The sequence below is a fragment of the Lissotriton vulgaris genome, chromosome 8 (assembly GCF_964263255.1).
Source record: "Lissotriton vulgaris chromosome 8, aLisVul1.2, whole genome shotgun sequence".
NCBI lineage: Eukaryota > Metazoa > Chordata > Amphibia > Caudata > Salamandridae > Lissotriton > Lissotriton vulgaris.
This window is the reverse complement of record NC_141696.1, coordinates 45975248-45997444: the sequence shown is the minus strand read 5'-3', so window position 1 is coordinate 45997444 and position 22197 is coordinate 45975248. Positions and strand designations below refer to the sequence as shown.

Sequence of the window (22197 nt, the reverse complement as noted above, 5' to 3'; positions counted from 1 at the left end):
GCACTGCATGAATACTAGAAACCCAATCACATCCCTGTCACCGACCCGCGAATGGAGTAATCACCAGGCACGCTACTCGTAGCACCAAGTAAGTTCACAGACCTCCGACTTTTTTAATGTTAAGTTTATAATTGACACGTACCATATGCGCTGTGTTACATACACGCGTTAGAATCCCACACCACCCTCCCCTCACTTGCTAAAAACCGTTACACCTATGCACCCGTGAACATAATGGAGCACAACCCGTCACTTAGTTCACGTTAAACAATCCAACCCCCCCTTCTTTTATTTTGTTATCACTGACATAGCGACTTACCGCGCCCCGTTTTTCTTCCTCTTCAGATTCCGTGATCAAGGGCTTTCCCGCCCGAAATGCATTGGGAATAACCTGGGAATAATTTTGACATCAATCCAATGTATTTACATCGTAACTGATATGATTTAAATATCAGCATGAACCAAGCATCAATAAAACGTTGAAAGACTTTGAAACTTATTCAACCTATTTTGCGAATCATTTTCTATGAACGCCAATGGTGTGCCTCATGAGGGGATGTATCAGAAATCCTTCTGTATACACAACTGAGCACACCCAAGAAAAATGACCTGAGTCAGCAGAGGGACAGAATGGTGAGCCATGCTGAAGATGGTACGCAAGAGACTTCCACACCGGTAAGACGTACATGTGCTGGGAGAGCGGTGATCAAGCCCGCTCATTTCAGAGACTTTGAACTGGGGGGATGCTAAAACCTGTGGACTCTATCTCTCTCTCTTGTATATGTATAAAAAGGGGAGATATGTGGTGTTGCTGCTGTATCATTGCATCCAGATCTATAATACATCACACATATAACAAGCAAGGATTACTGGGTATGTCAATGGTTGTTAGTTGATTAAGATAACAAGCATTGGCATAGCCAATACGTCTCGCCTATTAGAACTTATAAGTGTTTAGCCATGCAACAGTTGATGTGGTTGCACCAAGGATATTGTGCTACATAACTAAATACTTATAAGGTCCCGAAAGCGAGACCGATGCTTGTTATCCCTTCAGGTTGCTTTTTGTTTTCCCCCTGTCCTGAGGAAGACCCGCAAGCTGAGGTTCCAACTACACGCCTTGCCCACAAGTCGGGTCGAAACGCCGACGCCCACCCCCAACAGGCCTGGACCACATGTACTTTTTCCCTTACCTTGCATAAGATGATATATTTCTCTAGTGTTTGTGAAACATGTTGTACAAATTAATTCGTAATTAACCATCACTGGCCAGGCCTCAATGATTTAGTATTTGTTATCAATCGTACTTCTAAAATTATTACATTTGCTTTTTGATTCCACTTTGGGATTCCCCCCACCCGACTCCATTTCTTACTCACTTCACACCAGAGCACTTGCCTTGCACGTTCCTTTGGAGCAACCTCCTTTTCTCTTCTATATGATAACCAAGCAGTATGTTCACCGTCTGCCAATTTTGTGATTAATAAATACATGCCTTTTTCGGAAAACTAATGGTTGCTGCACATCTAAATATTTTAACTAATTGGATTCTTTGTAACCGTGAGCTGACTATATGTATGCTCGAAAGTCTTACTGAATAATAACTGTCCATATCAGGAAAGGATGTCAGCACACTGTGGAAACAGCAGCCGATGTCAAATGTACAAACTGCAAAGCAGCAAGTCATAGAAGCAAACAGTATGTAGAACCAAGAGCTCAGCTGATAATGTAAATAGGAAGGCCGTATACCGAAGAGCATTGGCAATATGGCACAGTCAGGAATGAGAGCTGAAATAAGGAGGCAGAATCATGAGCACGCTAGATGATAGGAACAAGAGCCCAAGAGATGTTGGAATACACATGCTGCACTATGAGGACACATGTCACAAGTTGAGCAGGCGCGGTTCACTACTCAGGCCACAAAATAAGATAGAAGCATACTGTATGCAAGGGTGAGAGTGTAGTAGTAACAAGGAGAATCCTACTACCAGTTGGAAGGAAAAAGTGAAGGAAGGGGGGGAACACTCAGTGTTGTGTAAAATACCCCTCACACACCAACAGGCCCCTTGGTGTCATGCTTCATCATCGGGGTCTTCGCACCCCGCTAAGGGGATGCGGCACGCTACGACCTACGACTACGCGGGAGCGTTGACAAATCAGACTATGTGTGGTGTGTGTTGAGTGCAAGTGAAGGGATTGGATGTGAGTGGGAAGTGTAGTGAGAAAATTAAAAAGTACCTGGCTAGTGGGTAAAAAGAAAAACTTTATTCCGTACCCCTGGCTGGTGCTATTAAAAAAAGTGCAAAAGGGCGAGGTTTTGTGTCTTAATTAGGGACAGAACCTCTGGTGTGCGTCGACATGTTTCGGTACAGGTGTACCTTCTTCAGGACGGGGCACAACTCCCAACCCTACTCACGTTTTTCTAAAGAAATAGGATTTTGTTCTAATTTTTCTAAAAAGTGATTACACTCATTAAAGACGGCTACAATGTGCCTACAGCGGTTCTCTGGAACATGTAATTACATGTCCTGAAAAAAAGAAAAAACCATTAGGTTTGGTTACCATATAGGGTTGGCTCAGACAGGTGCAGTCACCTGGAGCCCCAAACAGTTGATTTAACCTGTAAAGGAAAACAGACATACAAAACACACAACACACAGACACATTTAGGACAAACTTAGGATTCTGTGTTTTTAGACATACTTATGGTATGAGTTGGCTAATGCCTCATGAGCAAGTCCTGAACATCAAGGTAGGTAGGTGGATCCACAATCTATAAGGATAGAGGAGTGGATTCAGTGTTGTTGTTTCTACTCACTTTTTAACTCTGTAATACACCTACAGAGGTCGGACTCTGTTTAGCAAATACTCACGAAATCCGCCTATATTGGCCTCCTTCTACCACCCTGTGCTGCTCCGCCGTAAATGGAGTACGGATGAGCTTGGTGGTATATAAAGGGAGATAAGGTGAGTTCCCATTGGTTAATTAGCGGAAATGGCAAATGACCATATAAGGGCGATACCCGTGTTGCCGCCTCCTCCATGCATGTGATTTAGTCACATGTAACATGGAAACCTCCGTTATTTGTTAATTACCGGGTTTTGTATGCCCAAATATGGATTTTCCGCTTGCCAGCCACTCACTTGCTGATACTTTCGCTCACGCTGGAGGAGCGCCCATGTGATGCAGCCGCCGCTGTCTCCCGTTCGCGCATGTGCACTGCCGGGTCTCCGGTATTCTATTGCGCATGCGCAAAGGTCGGATGTCGACCGCGCATGCGCGTTGGTGTTTGCGCTAGTCATCAATGGTGCTTCTTCGCCCGAATATATCCTCATTGTTGGTTTTGTTGTTTGTTGTTTACAAAGTAGAATTGTAACTAAATAAATCGATAAGGGCTTTTGGTTCTAGTAGGTCTACTCGTTGTTTCAAAAAGCCATATCATTAGAGTGAGATAAATACTCTGATGTGGTTGACACTATTTATACAGGAGGTAATACATGTATTTGCCCTGCCTACAGGAGTGGTTCCCCGATTTGCACTTGTTATTACTCTTGTTTTTCGGGGGTGTTTAGGAGATTTGGCTCCACGGTATGTCATCATTGAGTCCAGTGACATGAGTTGCCAGGCGGAACACCCAACGTTGTTCCTTTTGGAACAGGCCTGATTCAGAGGGTAATCGCTCTATGACGGTCCAGCGTAGATCGTTGACGCAGTGTTGGTGTGACAAGAAATGTGATGCCATCTTGGTTGTTGTTTTTTTGCAGCGTATATTACTTTTGTGTTCCCCTATCCTTATTTTGACGGGGCGGGTGGTCATGCCTATATATTCTAGTCCGCAAGGGCAGTTTATTAGGTAAATCACATTCCTCGTATTGCAGTTGGTAAAGTGGCGCTGCTCCCATGTTGTGCCATTTCTGAAGGTTAGGTTTTTGCTTTTCTGGGTTTGATGACAACAACTGCAATCCCCACAAGGGAAATGACCCTGTACACCAGTTACATTGAGTCTCTCCATCTGGTTTTCCCGTGGTCTGGTATGGACCACGATGTCCTTTATGTTTTTACCCCTCCGATGTGCATGCATCGGTTTCTCAAAACTCAAGTCTCCACAATTCAATATGCCCCAGTGCTTATTAATGACCTTCGACACCTGGTTTGATATGGTGGAGTAGGTTGTTACACAGATCGGCCTCTTATTTGCTTCTTTTCCTTGGAGATTTTCTTCTATGAGTGCCTCCCTGTGATTGTTTTTTGCGCGCTTCATCGCTTTCTCGATGGTTCTGGTGGGATATTGCCTTTGTACAAGTTTAGTTTTTAGATCTTTCGCTTGCCGGTTGAATTCACTCAACTCTGTGCAGTTTCTCCGGAGTCTAAGAAATTGCCCATAGGGCAGATTTTCCCTTAGATGTCTAGGGTGGAAACTGTCGTAACGTAGCAGACAGTTTCTGGAAGTCGGCTTGAAGTGTGTAGTGCTTTTTAGCCTTCCGTCCTCACTGTAGATGTTTAGATCTAGAAAGACCATCGACGTATTTGAAACGGTGCTGGTGAATTTTAGATATTCGTTCTGGTTATTTAGCCAGGTTACAAAATTCATGGCGCTGTTGACATCACCGTTCCAGATGATCAAAATGTCATCGATCGATGTATCGTTTCCAGATGCCAATCTGGGAACGATAAGGGTTACTTTCATGTAGGATCTTTTGTTCCTCTAGATGGTAGACATATAGTCCTGCTAAGCTTGGAGCAAAAGTACTTCCCATGCTCGTTCCATGGGTTTGTAGGTATAGTGTCTCCTTGTACTGAAAATAAAGGACATCGTGGTCCATACCAGACCACGGGAAAACCAGATGGAGAGACTCAATGTAACTGGTGTACAGGGTCATTTCCCTTGTGGGGATTGCAGTTGTTGTCATCAAACCCAGAAAAGCAAAAACCTAACCTTCAGAAATGGCACAACATGGGAGCAGCGCCACTTTACCAACTGCAATACGAGGAATGTGATTTACCTAATAAACTGCCCTTGCGGACTAGAATATATAGGCATGACCACCCGCCCCGTCAAAATAAGGATAGGGGAACACAAAAGTAATATACGCTGCAAAAAAACAACAACCAAGATGGCATCACATTTCTTGTCACACCAACACTGCGTCAACGATCTACGCTGGACCGTCATAGAGCGATTACCCTCTGAATCAGGCCTGTTCCAAAAGGAACAACGTTGGGTGTTCCGCCTGGCAACTCATGTCACTGGACTCAATGATGACATACCGTGGAGCCAAATCTCCTAAACACCCCCGAAAAACAAGAGTAATAACAAGTGCAAATCGGGGAACCACTCCTGTAGTCAGGGCAAATACATGTATTACCTCCTGTATAAATAGTGTCAACCACATCAGAGTATTTATCTCACTCTAATGATATGGCTTTTTGAAACAACGAGTAGACCTACTAGAACCAAAAGCCCTTATCGATTTATTTAGTTACAATTCTACTTTGTAAACAACAAACAACAAAACCAACAATAAGGATATATTCGGGCGAAGAAGCACCATTGATGACTAGCGCAAACACCAACGCGCATGCGCGGTCGACATCCGACCTTTGCGCATGCGCAATAGAATACCGGAGACCCGGCAGTGCACATGCGCGAACGGGAGACAGCGGCGGCTGCATCACATGGGCGCTCCTCCAGCGTGAGCGAAAGTATCAGCAAGTGAGTGGCTGGCAAGCGGAAAATCCATATTTGGGCATACAAAACCCGGTAATTAACAAATAACGGAGGTTTCCATGTTACATGTGACTAAATCACATGCATGGAGGAGGCGGCAACACGGGTATCGCCCTTATATGGTCATTTGCCATTTCCGCTAATTAACCAATGGGAACTCACCTTATCTCCCTTTATATACCACCAAGCTCATCCGTACTCCATTTACGGCGGAGCAGCACAGGGTGGTAGAAGGAGGCCAATATAGGCGGATTTCGTGAGTATTTGCTAAACAGAGTCCGACCTCTGTAGGTGTATTACAGAGTTAAAAAGTGAGTAGAAACAACAACACTGAATCCACTCCTCTATCCTTATAGATTGTGGATCCACCTACCTACCTTGATGTTCAGGACTTGCTCATGAGGCATTAGCCAACTCATACCATAAGTATGTCTAAAAACACAGAATCCTAAGTTTGTCCTAAATGTGTCTGTGTGTTGTGTGTTTTGTATGTCTGTTTTCCTTTACAGGTTAAATCAACTGTTTGGGGCTCCAGGTGACTGCACCTGTCTGAGCCAACCCTATATGGTAACCAAACCTAATGGTTTTTTCTTTTTTTCAGGACATGTAATTACATGTTCCAGAGAACCGCTGTAGGCACATTGTAGCCGTCTTTAATGAGTGTAATCACTTTTTAGAAAAATTAGAACAAAATCCTATTTCTTTAGAAAAACGTGAGTAGGGTTGGGAGTTGTGCCCCGTCCTGAAGAAGGTACACCTGTACCGAAACATGTCGACGCACACCAGAGGTTCTGTCCCTAATTAAGACACAAAACCTCGCCCTTTTGCACTTTTTTTAATAGCACCAGCCAGGGGTACGGAATAAAGTTTTTCTTTTTACCCACTAGCCAGGTACTTTTTAATTTTCTCACTACACTTCCCACTCACATCCAATCCCTTCACTTGCACTCAACACACACCACACATAGTCTGATTTGTCAACGCTCCCGCGTAGTCGTAGGTCGTAGCGTGCCGCATCCCCTTAGCGGGGTGCGAAGACCCCCATGATGAAGCATGACACCAAGGGGCATGTTGGTGTGTGAGGGGTATTTTACACAACACTGAGTGTTCCCCCCCTTCCTTCACTTTTTCCTTCCAACTGGTAGTAGGATTCTCCTTGTTTATGTATCAGTGCCCGTGGAGTAGGAATCCTACTTTGTACTCTACCTCCCTTCTTTGTTAAGTATGAGAGTGTAGTAGAACATAGAAGCAGCAAGAATGCTGAGATTAGGGCACATTATTAGATGAAAGCAGGCAGGATGCAGCAGTGAGAGCACAGAAGGTGATATAAATAGACTTAATGGAGTAATGAGAGCGCAGAAGATGATATAAATTGACTGGATGGATTACTGAGAGCACAGAAGGTGATATATGTTGGCGGAATGCAGTGATGAGAGCACAGAAGGGGAAATAAGCAGGCAGGATGGAGAGGTGAGAGTACAGAAGGTGATATAAGCAGGTAGGATGCGGTGATGAGAGCAGAGAAGATGATACTACCAGGCAGGATGCAACAATGAGAGCACAGAAGGTGATATAAGCAGGCAGGACACAGCAATGAGAGGACAGAAGGTGATATAAGCAGGTAGGATGCGGTGATGAGAGCACAGAAGATGATACTACCAGGCAGGGTGCAACAATGAGAGCACAGAAGGTAATATAAGCAGGCAGGACACAGCAATGAGAGCACAGAAGGTGATATAAGCAGGTAGGATGCGGTGATGAGAGCACAGAAGATGATACTACCAGGCAGGGTGCAACAATGAGAGCACAGAAGGTAATATAAGCAGACTAGATGCAGCAGTGAGAGCACAGAAGGTGATATAAGCAGTCTGGATGCAGCAGTGAGAGCACAGAAGGTAATATAAGCAGACTAGATGCAGCAGTGAGAGCACAGAAGGTGATATAACAAGGCTGGATGCAGCAGTGAGAGCGCAGAAGGTGATATAACAAGGCTGGATGCAGCAGTGAGAGCGCAGAAGGTGATTTAAGTAACCTGGATGCAGCAGTGAGAGCACAGAAGGTGATGTAAGCAGGCAGGATGAGAGCACAGAAGGTGATATGTGCAGGCAGGGTGCAGCGATGAGAGCACAGAAGGTGATACAAGCAGGCAGGATGCAACAATGAGAGCACATAAGGTGATATAGGCAGACTGGATGCAGCTGTGAGAGCACAGAAGGTGATTAGAGTAACCTGAATGCAGCAGTGAGAGCACAGAAGGTGATTTAAGCAGGCAGGATGAGAGCACAGAATGTGATATAAGCATGCAGGATGCAGCAGTGAGAGCACAGAAGGTGATATAACAAGGCTGGATGCAGCAGTGAGGGTACAGAAGGTGATATACGCAGAAGGGATGCAGAAATGAGAGCACAGAAGGTGATATAAGTAGCCTGGAAGCAGCAGTGGGAGCACAGAAGGTGATATAAGCAGGCAGGAAGGAGTGGTGAGAGCACAGAACGTGATATTGCAGGCAGGATGCAACGAGGAGAGCACAGAAGGTGATATAAGCAGGTAGGATGCGGTGATGAAAGCACAGAAGGTGATATAAGCAGGTAGGGTGCAGCGATGAAAGCACAGAAGGTAATACAAGCAGGCAGGATGCAGCAATGAGAGCATAGAAGGTGATATAGGCAGACTGGATGCAGCAGTGAGAGCACAGAAGGTGATGTAAGCAGGCAGGATGAGAGCACAGAAGGTGATATGTGCAGGCAGGATGCAGCAGTGAGAGCACAGAAGGTGATATAGGCAGGCAGGATGCAGTAGTGAGAACACAGAAGTTGATATAGGCAGGCAGAATGCAGTAGTGAGAGCGCAGAAGGTGATATAAGCAGGTAGGATGCAGTGATGAGAGCACAGAAGGTGATATAAGCAGGTAGGATGCAGTGATGAGAGCACAGAAGGTGATATAAGCAGGCAGGATGAGAGCACAGAAGGTGATATGTGCAGGCAGGATGCAGTGATGCGAGGACAGAAGGTGATATAAGCAGGCAGGATACAGTGATGAGAGCACAGAAGGTGATATAAGCAGCCAGGATGAGAGTACAGAAGGTGATATGTGCAGGCAGGATGCAACAGTGAGAGCACAGAAGGTGATATAAGCAGGCAGGATGCAGCAGTGAGCATACAGAAGGTGATATAAGCAGGAATGATGGAGCGGTGGGTGATATACGCCGGCAGGATGCACCGATGAGAGCACAGAAGGTGATATAAGCAGGCAGGGTTAGGCAATGAGAGCACATAAGGTGATCAAAGTCACGTGGATGCAGCAGTGAGAGCATCAAAGTTGATATACGCGGGCAGGATGCAGTGATGAGAGCACAGAAGGTGATATAAGTAGACTGGATGCCCCAAAGCCTGCGCTGACACTAGAAGGAAGAGGACATCACTGAGTGGGAAGAGCCTTTCAGGAGGGGAGATAAGATGGAGGCCCAGAGGGGCCAGTCCTTAGGTCTGTTATTGCCAATGTAACACCAGACCTTTTGTTGATTTGACCCTTGCAGGTGTACAAAGGTTACCTGGATGACCCCAGAAACACGGATAACGCGTGGATTGAGACAAGCACAGTGAGCGTGCACTTTGAATCCCCAGAAGAGCTGGCTCTCCTGGAATCGGTAAGATCTTGCTTTTGTGTAACTCATGAGAGTCTGTGAATTGGAATAGAGTTGGTTCGGTATGACTGCCTTGTTTATACCCATGCAGACCATTATTATTTAGTGCACCGGAATGGGAAATCACAATACAGCTTGTTGCATGGCCTCACTTAGGAAAACTACTCTGTTGCTCGTAGAACTACCGTTTGCGGTGTGAGCCAGAGCATAAGGGCAGTGGTTCATGCAAAGATAAAGGATGTGGTTAGAAGTAAAGGATAGGAAGCAGCTTTGCATGTTTGCGAGAACAGCTTTAGGCAAGGATGAGCAGAAGATGAGGTTAGTGCTGGAACAACTAACTGCCCTGGGAAATAGCGATAAAAGGGGCCTTGCAGTTAAACAGACTGGCCCCCGGCGAGAAGCAAGTCCTGATCTAGAACATAGGGTCAGATAGAACTTATGGAATTCTTATGGAATTTGGTTCATAGAGTGACATTCCGATGATGTAGAAATTGATTTCCAAATATGGAAACTGTTCTTAGTGCATCAATTATAATCAATATAATTATTGAGTACCTGGTAAACAGTTCCCCTTACAGTAAAGTTACAGTAATGCATGTATTGCAAAATATTGTTTCTGAATTGTACTTGATTGGCTGCGTTATGATCATATATAGTTCATTGATAGTATATAAAAATGTATGCATTTGTTATGTTATGTTTTGCAGCTTTGTAGAGAGCATTATCACATGGAAGGGTATCTCTCTTGGGTGAGAGTCTATCCAAACCTAGAGCCTGGTAAGATGCTCAAAAAGCCAGTTTGTCAGCTTTCTGAGGAATTCAAGAAGTGATGATGAGTCTCTTATGTGTAGTGGCAGGTTGTTCCACACTTTAGGAGCAATGTAGGAGAAAGCTAGATGGCCAGATCTGGTTTTCTGTATATAAGGGAAGTGTGTAAGTAGGAGACTGGACAAACTGAGGTGTCTGGGCGGTTTGTGAATGCAGATGCAATTCTTGAGTTATGCTGGGCCAGTGTTGTGTAGTGCCATGAAAATGTGGGTGAGGTCTTTTAAATGTACCTTTTGGGTATGGGGAGCCAGTGAAGCTCCTTCAGGTGTGGTGTGATATGAGTGCAGCACGAGAGGTTAAGAGTGATTCTGGCGATCAAGTTCTGAATGATCCGCAGCCTTCTTCTGAGTGATTTGTTGATCCCGGCATAGAGGGTGTTGCTGTAGTCCAGTTTGCTTGTGATGAGGGTGTATATGACTGGGTTTTGGTTGCTGATTGGAAGCCATTTAAAAATCTTCCTCGGCATCGTCTGGTTATGGAAGCATGAGGTGTTGACTTGGGTGGTCATGTTGAGTTTGCTGTTGGGGACAAACACAAGGTTCTTCCTGGGGGTGATGGGGGAGGGTGTCTGGCTCTGGTTGGTCACGAGGTAGAGCCCCTTGGTGAAGTGTTCTTCCCATAGATCATGATTTCGGTCTTGTTAGTGTTCAGCTTCAGACAGTTGGTTTACCTTCAGTAGGCGAATTCAGTCATTCAGTCATCAAACTTGATCAGAGTATTGGGCATCTTGTCCGTGAGAAAGAGGATTAGTTGCATGTCATTGGCGTGGAAGAGGACATTGATGTGAGAGCAGATGAATCTGGCTAGAGTGATCATGTATGTACTGAAGAGAGTTGGGCTATGGAAAGATTCTTGGAGAACTCAGCAGATGAGGTCAGGGGGCGCCTGAGGTGTACGATGCCAGGATGTTTGAGTACTTCCAGTCAGGAAGCTGTAGACCCCCAAAGTGCATGTTGTGTAGGCATTGGATGAGTATGGAATAGAGAGACTATGTCAAACACTGCAAAGATGTTTAAGAGAGTGAGGGCTGCTGTGCCTCTTCCGTTCAGTATCATGTGGATGTAATCCGTGGCAGCAATTAGGGCAGTTTCCAGGCTGTTGTAGGGTCGAAACCATACTGAGTGGTGTTGAGATTGTTGTGGTCTTTGAGGTATTTGGTGAAATGTTTGTTGACACTTTTCTCTAAAACGTAATCTTGGAATAGTACCAGGGTGATTAGTCTATAATTGGTGAGCATTGAAGAATCCGCGAAGGACAGTTGCGTGTTTCCAAGCATCTAGGAAGGTATCAGACGGGGTGGAGTCATTCAGAATGGGTGTGAGCATGGAGCTGATAGGTAACAGTCCTCTGTAATAGATGCGGTGGGGGCAGGGGTTTGATATACCCCTGAGTGGATGGACTAAGTCGTTTCAGCTGGATAGCATTGTTTGTTTTTTCCCTTCCACCAACAGGCAATAATGATCCTTCTACCTTGAGAACAGGGCTTACAAAAATCGCTGGATGGATGAAAAATAATTTCTTAAAATTAAACGGTGAAAAAACCGAACTTATAATCCTAGGAAAAAATAAAGAACTCTGGGGACCCCAACACTGGCCCCCGGAAATGGGCTCTCCTCCAATTCCAACTAACCAGGCCCGAAACCTTGGCTTTGTTGTTGATGACACACACAGTATGCACCAGAAGGCCATTAAAACATCAGCCACCTGCTTCGTCATCTTGAGGTGGCTAAAGAAAATCTGCTAGATGCTGCCAGGTCAAACTAAAAGAACTGTCATTAACGCCCTAATAACATCCAGATTGGACTACGCCAATGTACTATACTTAGGGTCCAACAAAGCCACAGTCCGCAAACTACAAACTGTGCAGAATGCTGCTGCTAGACTGTTAGGTAAAATTCCTATCCATGCACCCACTACCAAACTCATACGTGAATTGCACTGGTTAAAAATTGAGAACAGAATCAAATTCAAATCACTATGCTTTATGCATAAAATCTCAGCAAACAAAGCTCCTAAATATCTGCGAAGTCTGGTACAATGTTACCGTCCATCCAGGACGCTGAGATCTGCAACAGCAAACAAATTAGTTGTGCCCAAAATAAGACTATCACGCATGGGAGGCAGATCCTTTGCTTACCTTGGTCCCTCCCTGTGGAACTCCATGCCACAAGCTTTGTGCTCAGAGGTTAATTATATCAGATTCAGAAAAGCCATAAAAACCTGGCTGTTCAACATCTAAGTCAGCTGTCCAACTCCCTTCACTGAATCACAAGCGCCGGGAAACCCTTTGTTGGGTAGCTGTTTGCGCTATATAAACTAAACAAATAAATAAATAAATGAGATATGGAGCTATTTTATTAAGATCTGTCAGGTACTGTTGTGGCTTGATGTTGATTTAAATTGCAGTGATTATGTAGCTGAAGAATTAAGAGAGATTCTTGCAAAGGTCCTGAGAGAGGGTTATCAAGTTGAAGGCCGCTCCTGGTGAGGTGAAATCCTTCACAATGGCGAAGAATTCATTGACTGTGTTGGTGCTGGCATCGATACTGTCCGCCAGAACAGTGCATTTGATGGTCCAGATCATTTGGTAGTAGTATCTCATGGGAAGATTTTAATATGCTCCTGTCTGCATTGTCATAGCTCATTCTCCATTTGCACTCCAATTGTTTACAGTTGGGCTCCATCAGTCTGAGTTTCTGTGTGTACCAAATGGCCAAGGGTCTAGGCCTTATTGTATTGTTGTGTCTGATGGGGGCAGTGAGTCTACACACAAGATAATCCAAAAGTTGAAATTCTTGATGTCTTGGAGAGTTTGTTGTGTTCAGGTAAGTGTGTGTTGATAGTGGTGCTCCAGTCCCTTGTCAGTGATGCTGTTCCATGTTTGGCAGAGCTCTTGGAACTTTGTTACCAGATGCTACCCATTGATCATTGCTGTTATCCACAAAGTATCTCATGCTAATATCAGATCAGAAAATTATTCAGCAGTAGAAGACTGAAAGTTTAATGGCCTGTATGAGGATATAGCTTGATTATCAAGTATTAGGGTATTTTTCATAGATTCACATGCCTGAATCATTCCCCGTCGTCTGGATGGGAGTCCCCGGTACATAAATAAAGTAATGTCTCATTAGACATATAGAGTAAAAGGCCAAGGGCCTCACATTAGTAACATATCCATGTCCTTTTGTAAAAAGGACCAAACTTTGGAGTAGAGCCAATCAGCTATCACCACCCTCTGGAACCTTCCTGGAAGGAGCTCTAGTCCCTCAGATTTTCTACTGCACGTCGTGCTAAGGGATTCTCCACTGAGCTCTGCTCAGCTTTGCTTATTTTCTGGATTTCCAGTGATTTTCTCTTCAACATTCCATCTTCTGTGTGAAGTTCTCAACTTCTTCATGGCAGATACTCCTAAAAAAGACCTTTTTAGGCCCTGTGCTGCCTGTGGTAAAAAGAGACTTCATGTGGATGACCAACATAAAAACTGTCTCTACTGCCTTTACCCGGATCACTCCTCAAAGGACTGTAAGGTATGTCGTACCTTGTCTTCGAGGACCCTCAAAGACCGGGAGGTAGCCTCTTAATTTGACTGCAGAGGCTTAAAGATAAGGACCAAGCATTGTCTTCTGAGGAGAGTGAGAGCTCCTCCAAGTCTTCACATTCCTCTCAAAAAAGAAACAGAGTGGCCACTCCAGGACCTTTGTTGCAGCCTCCTCAAAAAAAATGCATTAAAAGTCTTCAGCGGCACATCCTAAGGCTTTACCGGCAAAGGTTTCTCCTCAGGAGGTTTCTCACATCTTCCAGAAGCCTGGTTCTACCTCGTCGACGACTGCCTCGTTGACGGGAACTTCGACGACGAGAAAATCTTTGTCTACAGCTTTGAGTTTAACTTCGTCGACAACGACAGTCTGAACCTCTGTCGCTTCTTCAACAGACAGATTTACCAGCCGTCCACGATGAAGTCGTCGTCGTCGACGGCTGGTAAATCTGTCTCATCGACGATAAACATAAAGAAATCATCGTCGATGTCCAAACCAGCGTAATCGCTACGATCGGTCGAGGCCTACGTCGACGAAGACTGTTCCATTGACAACTACCCCGTCGTCGACGAGTGCTCCATGGACGTTACCTGCCATGGTGCCCGTCGGTGCTTCACTGTCGACGACTACACCATTGATGGGCTTGTCGACAACAACTAAATCCAATCTACAAAGTGCGTATCTCAACCTCAAGATTACAAAACACACGCTGATGCCGGCCCTGACTTCTCCTAGAAGGGTCCAACCATTGCCTCCAACTCACCTTTTCAAGGAAGAAGATTCTGCTGCGACATGCCCATCTGAACTTCACGTCAAGTACCAAGACAGCTCGGGCTATGACGACCAAGAACCAGAGGACCAGGCAGATTATTCAGAATAGTGCCATCCATCTCCACCTTCCATGGTTTGTCTACCGGCATCTTTAGTTTCCGATCTCCAATTTCTAATTATTGACTATAAGCAAAGATTTCCAACTTCTGCTACGTCTCCTCCTCCTCCAGTTGTCTCTCCACCGACAAGGCTACAGCCTCCACCTCTAATATTACAGCCTGGGCCTTCCACATCACTGCCTCTGCCTTCCGCGGATGATGAGAAGGAGGATCTACATGAGGAAGGGGAACTCCATGATTCCCAATGAGTGGGATGATTATGTGATCCCCTGTCCAGCATCTCCGGTGCCTACTCAAGCTGACTCGCCTCCTTAGGATATCAGGGGTTTTCATAACGTCTCGGAAAGGGCTGCACAGCGTTTCCAGATCCCTATGCCTTCGCACAAACAGGATTGCTTCCTTTATGACTTTAAGGAGCCTTTTAAAAAGTCTGTCCGATCCGTGCCTATTATTGACTACATATGGGATAAGGGTGTAAAAATAATGCACAACCCTTCTTCAGTTACCCCGGTGTTACCTCAGCTGGACAAAAAATACAGAGCTCCGGACACCACTCCGGCCTGCTTAATCGGACATCCCAAGCCTGACTCCGTCATCACACAGGCTGCTCAGCGGAAATCTAAAAATCCTTCCGCTCCGCTGTCCGCCCCACCGGTCAAGGAAGGTAGATGGCTTGATAATATCGGGAAACATTTCTCTTCCATGTCAGCATTATCAGTGCATGCATCTAATTCCTTAGCACTGTTAGGATGCTATAACAGATAGATGTGGGCAGACATTGCTCCATTCTTAGGGGCCTTGCCGGACAATTAGAGGTCAGAAGCAAAGAATATCTTGCTGGAGGGCGAACGTTCAGCACCCAAAATCATAGATTCTGCGATGGATATCGCTTCTACAGGGTTTTGCGAGCTGGCTGGCGCTGCCATACTACTACGCCAAGGTTGGTTAAAGGCGACTTCATTCCGGCCGGAAGTACAAACCAAAATTCTTGATATGCCCTATGATGGTCAGCTGCTTTTCAGCACGCACATCAATGAAGCTCTTTATTTATTTATTTTTATTTATTTATGTAACTTTTAAGGCGAGCAGCTACCCACAGAGGGTTTCCCGGCGCCAAGGGATAGATTAAAAGAATGAATAGAGAACAAATAGCAGATTATTGCAGAAAAAGTCATGTCTTGAGGCCTTTACGAGAATTAAGATAAATGGTTTCAGTTTTCAATGCAGTGGGTAGGGAATTCTAGATCTTCAGGCCTAATTGTGAGAACGAGCGACCGCCCATTCTCACCAACTTAAATCTAGGAATCACAAAATCACCTTTAGATGAAGACCTAAGAGAACGTGGGGGGTGATACGCATGGATGAGTTCCTGTAAGTATACCGGAGCAGTATCTGTTTGATCTTAAATATATGGCAAAGAGCTTTAAACTTGATTCTGCTTGCAATCCTGAGCCAATGAAGGTCCAGGAGGGACTGGGAGATGGAGACTCTATGCGGAACATTGCATGGAAGCCGTGCAGCCGCATTTTGCACAACCTGAAGCTTTCCAAGAGTTTCTTGGTCCACTCCCAGATAAAGAACCTTGCCATAATCCAGGCGCGAGATAACTAAGGCCTGGACCACCATTCTTTGTGTAGAGACAGGGAGCATCCAACGAATTTTATTAAGCCATCTTTAGATAGTAAAACATGTGGAGGCCACCTTCACCATCTACTGCCGCATAGTGACATTCTCATCGATAAGAAAGCCAAGGTTGCGAACCTGGGCAACAGGTTGGGGAAGAGGACCCATTTCTTGAGGCCAATGTTGGGGGCCCCATATATTCTTACTTTTTCCCAAGATGATAACCTCAGTCTTGTCCTCATTCAGCTTCAGGGCATAAAAAAGGATACAGACACGGCTAGGACTTTGGGTACCTTTCAATTCAAAAACCCTCCTTTTCGCTGCTCAAGGGGAAGAGGACAGTCTTCTATTAGAGGTGACTACCAACACTATCGATCTTCCTATTCCTCTTCCAACCAACAGTATCGAACGCAATACCAACAGCGTCAACAACAGCAGTCCTCCTACACTAAGTCTTCCTTTCGAGGAAAAGGAGGTTGTCAGAAAGATGCGGCTCGAAGACAATTACTTTTCACTACTGCAGGTCTCCACTTCCTCTCCACCATCCAGAGTTGGAGGAAGAATTTCCCATTTCCTGCACAATTAGAGACAAATAACGACAGACCGCTGGGTTCTTCAACTGGTTCAATTTGGACACTCTCTGGAGTTCATTCAAATTCCTCCACAAATCCCTCCACAGCCTATTCTTCTCAAAAACCTAAGCCTTCTTCTCTTGAAACTTTCACTTATGCTCCAGAAGGAAGCTATAGAAAGGGTCCCTCTTCATCAACGGGGGAAGGAGTTTTACTCCCGTTTTTTCCTGGTACGAAAAAAGGAGAAGAAATGGAGACCAATTCTAGACTTGAGAAGTCTCTACAAATTCCTAAAGAAGCAGTTGTTTCTCATAGTTACCATCCAAGAGGTGCTGTGCTTCTCAACGCAAATGACTGCATGGTGTCTTTGGATCTTCAGCATGCTTATTTCCATATCCCTATCCACCAGAATCACAAAAAATTTCTGAGGTTCGCAGTGGTGGGCAGACACTACCAATTCTGTGTCCTGCCGTTCGGACTCCAATCAGCGCCACGCATTTTTACACAATGCCTTTCTCCAGTGGCTGCATATCTCAGGTAACAGCACCGTCAGGTCTTCCCACATCTGGATGAATGGCTCGTCAAGGCACCCTCTCTAAAAGGCACGACCAGGTCTTCCGACGCGTGTTTGCAGCTTTTCAATTGCTTGGGACTCACTCTAAATCAGGACATGTCCGTCCTCCAACCTTCTCAGCAAATAACCTTCATGGGTTCTACTCTCGACACGTACCAGAAGAAAGCTTTTCCATCACAAGAGCGACAAAACAGACTTCTTTACTTGGCAAATCGCATAAAATCCAAGAAGTCTCTCTCATTGCGCCTTTTCAAATCCCTTCTCGGAATGATGTCTTCCTGCATTCTGCTAATTCCTCACTGTCACCTCCACATGCGCCCTCTCCAAGAAGCGCTGTCGGCTCAATGGGTCCATTGCGAATGGTTGTTCGATTATGTCATCCGGGTGACCCCTCAAATGGTCAAGGTTCTACAGTGGTGGACTTACCCTCAGAATCTTTCTTAAGGCTTGCCTTTCTTGCTTCCAGCTTCTCCACATACCATCACAACAGATGAGTCCCTGGAAGGTTGGGGAGCTTTTCCTCCAAGAACTCCAGATCAGCGGAAAGTGGTCTCTTTTTGAACGGAAGCTTCACATAAATCTCCTCAAGCTGGGAACTGTCTATCTGGCTCTTCTAGCGTCTTCCCAGGATCAAAAATTCTCTAGTGCTTGTTTGGACGGACAACACCACGACAATGCACTATCTAAACAAGCAGGGAGATACTTGTTCTCTGACACTCTCTCACGAATCACAAAAAATCTGGAACTGGTTGCTTCATCACAAAATTTCCCTTCGGGCAGAATATGTCCCAGGAACAGACAACGTTCTCGCCGACTCACTAAACAGACAACAAACAACGTGCCACGAATGGGAATTGAATCAGCGGACTCTCAACCGCATATTCTCTCAATGGGGCACTCCTCGTTTGGACTTATTTGCCACAAGCCAAATGCCAACCCTTCGCAAGCTGGCATCCCAAAAAGGGATCTCTAGGGAATGCCTTTTCAATCGCATGGCTCAACGACTTTGCATATGCTTTTCCACCAATACCCCTGATTCTCAGGGTCCTGGAACTGCTGATCCCGTTGAAATCATTCCCCTCTCTTCTCAAAATGAACCAGCAACAAGTCCAACATCCGGATCCAGCATCTCTGAAATTATCGGCTTGGCTCCTAGGTTCAGAAAATTCCATGGCCTAGACATTCCTCTGGACTGCAGCGCAGTTCTGGCTCGGGCTTGAGCCGACATTACTAACAAAATATATGCCTTAAAATGGAAGAGGTTCTGCATCTGGTGCAAGTCAAAGAAGATACACCCTCTTTCATCTTCTCCGGAACAAGCACTGCCTTACCTTCTCCACCTGGCGAATTCAGGTCTTGCTCACACTTCCATTAAAGTTCACCTGGCAGCAATATCCCATTTCAGAAGATCCTCTGCAGGTCCTTCTCTTTGGTCTAATAGGTTGATTAAACAATTTCTCAAAGGCCGATTCAGGACATTCCCTCCTGTAAAGTCTTTACCTCCTACTTGGCAACTCAATACAGTTCTTGCTCAGCTGATGAAACACCTTTTGAGCTGATACACAGAGCTGATCTTAAGTATCTTTCCTGGAAAACGGCGCTCCTTCTAGCCCTTACCTCGGCAAGGCGAGTAAGTGAGCTTCATGCATTTTCAATTCAAGACCCTTTCCTTCAGTTCAAACACGACAGGGTTAAACTACGAACAATCCTAAATGTGTGCCCAAGGTCCCGTCAGACTTTCATCTCAATGAGCCTATAGTCTTACGATCCTTTTTTCCAAACCCTCAAACGGCGGCAGAAAGAACTCTGCATTCTCTGGATCTTACACGCTTTAAATTATACATTGAAAGGACAAAGATGTACCGCAAATCCAACCAACTCTTTGTGGCTTACAGTCGACATAGAGAAGGTCTTCCACTCACTAAGCAAAATATCTCTTGGTGGATTTCTGCAGCTATTACTTTCTGTCATCAGCAAGCGGGGCAACCCCTGCGTTCCAAGGTTCGAGCCCATTTCACTAGGACGATTTCTTCTCCATAGCACTCTTTGCAGGTGTGCCCATTACAGACATCTGCAGAGCAGCAACACGGAAGATGCTGCATACATTTACCATGCAAACACAACAGGTGATGGACCGAATGTGGATCAATGTCACACACTCACCCCAGTCCAAAGATCTGGGCCCAAATCCATCGTTTTTTTGTACTCCACACCACCCTGGGTTAGACAATGGGGATATGCAAATCAGCTCTGACCCTGTGCCCCATGGGAACAGTCCAGTCCGAACTACAAAAGCCATGTCCTTCCCAGAACGAAATCAAGCATCCGAGGACCGGACCGGTTTCGAGGTAACACCTCTCATCAGCCCGGCTAGCTTGACTCCAGTGGTGTGGAGTGCCTGGGACCCACGTCTGGGCATCCCCAGCGCACTTAGGGCGGAATATGCAAACACAATAGGTGATGGACCGAATGTGGATCAATGTCACACACTCACCCCAGTCCAAAGATCTGGGCCCAAATCCATCGTTTTTTTGCACTCCACACCACCCTGGATTAGACAATGGCGATATGCAAATCAGCTCTGACCCTGTGCCCCATGGGAACAGTCCAGTCCGAACTACAAAAGCCATGTCCTTCCCAGAACGAAATCAAGCATCCGAGGACCGGACCGGTTTCGAGGTAACACCTCTCATCAGCCCGGCTAGCTTGACTCCAGTGGTGTGGAGTGCCTGGGACCCACGTCTGGGCATCCCCAGCGCACTTAGGGCGAAATATGCAAACACAACAGATGATGGACCGAATGTGGATCAATGTCACACACTCACCCCAGTCCAAAGATCTGGGCCCAAATCCATCTTTTTTTTGCACTCCACACCACCCTGGGTTAGACAATGGCGATATGCAAATCAGCTCTGACCCTGTGCCCCATGGGAACAGTCCAGTCCGAACTACAAAAGCCATGTCCTTCCCAGAACGAAATCAAGCATCCGAGGACCAGACCGGTTTCGAGGTAACACCTCTCATCAGCCCGGCTAGCTTGACTCCAGTGGTGTGGAGTGCCTGGGACCCACGTCTGGGCATCCCCAGCGCACTTAGGGCGGAATATGAAAACACAACAGGTGATGGACCGAATGTGGATCAATGTCACACACTCACCCCAGTCCAAAGATCTGGGCCCAAATCCATCGTTTTTTTGCACTCCACACCACCCTGGGTTAGACAATGGCGATATGCAAATCAGCTCTGACCCTGTGCCCCATGGGAACAGTCCAGTCCGAACTACAAAAGCCATGTCCTTCCCAGAACGAAATCAAGCATCCGAGGACCGGACCGGTTTCGAGGTAACACCTCTCATCAGCCCGGCTAGCTTGACTCCAGTGGTGTGGAGTGCCTGGGACCCACGTCTGGGCATCTCCAGCGCACTTAGGGCGGAATATGCAAACACAACAGGTGATGGACCGAATGTGGATCAATGTCACACACTCACCCCAGTCCAAAGATCTGGGCCCAAATCCATCGTTTTTTTGCACTCCACACCACCCTGGGTTAGACAATGGCGATATGCAAATCAGCTCTGACCCTGTGCCCCATGGGAACAGTCCAGTCCGAACTACAAAAGCCATGTCCTTCCCAGAACTAAATCAAGCATCCGAGGACCGGACCGGTTTCGAGGTAACACCTCTCATCAGCCCGGCTAGCTTGACTCCAGTGGTGTGGAGTGCCTGGGACCCACGTCTGGGCATCCCCAGCGCACTTAGGGCGGAATATGCAAACACAACAGGTGATGGACCGAATGTGGATCAATGTCACACACTCACCCCAGTCCAAAGATCTGGGCCCAAATCCATCTTTTTTTTGCACTCCACACCACCCTGGGTTAGACAATGGCGATATGCAAATCAGCTCTGACCCTGTGCCCCATGGGAACAGTCCAGTCCGAACTACAAAAGCCATGTCCTTCCCAGAACGAAATCAAGCATCCGAGGACCGGACCGGTTTCGAGGTAACACCTCTCATCAGCCCGGCTAGCTTGACTCCAGTGGTGTGGAGTGCCTGGGACCCACGTCTGGGCATCCCCAGCGCACTTAGGGCGGAATATGCAAACACAACAGGTGATGGACCGAATGTGGATCAATGTCACACACTCACCCCAGTCCAAAGATCTGGGCCCAAATCCATCGTTTTTTTGCACTCCACACCACCCTGGGTTAGGCTTTTGTAGTTCGGACTGGACTGTTCCCATGGGCCATGGCTTTTGTAGTTCGGACTGGACTGTTCCCATGGGCCATGGCTTTTGTAGTTCGGACTGGACTGTTCCCATGGGGCACAGGGTCAGAGCTGATTTGCATATCGCCATTGTCTAACCCAGGGTGGTGTGGAGTGCAAAAAAACGATGGATTTGGGCCCAGATCTTTGGACGGGGGTGAATGTGTGACATTGATCCACATTCTGTCCATCACCTGTTTTGTTTGCAAATTCCGCCCTAAGTGCGCTGGGGATGCTCAGACGTGGGTCCCAGGCACTCCACACCACTGGAGTCAAACTAGCCGGGCTGATGAGAGGTGTTACCTCGAAACCGGTCCGGTCCTCGGATGCTTGATTCCGTTCTGGGAAGGACATGGCTTTTGTAGTTCAGACTGGACTGTTCCCATGGGGCACAGGGTCAGAGCTGATTTGCATATCGCCATTGTCTAACCCAGGGTGGTGTGGAGTGCAAAAAAACGATGGATTTGGGCCCAGATCTTTGGATTGGGGTGAATGTGTGACATTGATCCACATTCTGTCCATCACCTGTTTTGTT

General features: G+C 46.2%; 1 protein-coding gene across 1 annotated transcript in view; it reads left to right on the top strand.

Moving 5' to 3' along the window:
* LOC147693352 (transient receptor potential cation channel subfamily M member 2-like) overlaps positions 1-22197 on the top strand; it is a 3804886-nt gene that overhangs the window by 3730838 nt on the left and 51851 nt on the right. The window contains exon 32 of the mRNA XM_086935946.1: positions 9266-9376. Within this exon, the coding sequence (XP_086792072.1) occupies positions 9266-9376 (111 nt within the window). The remainder of the gene's footprint in view (positions 1-9265; positions 9377-22197) is intronic.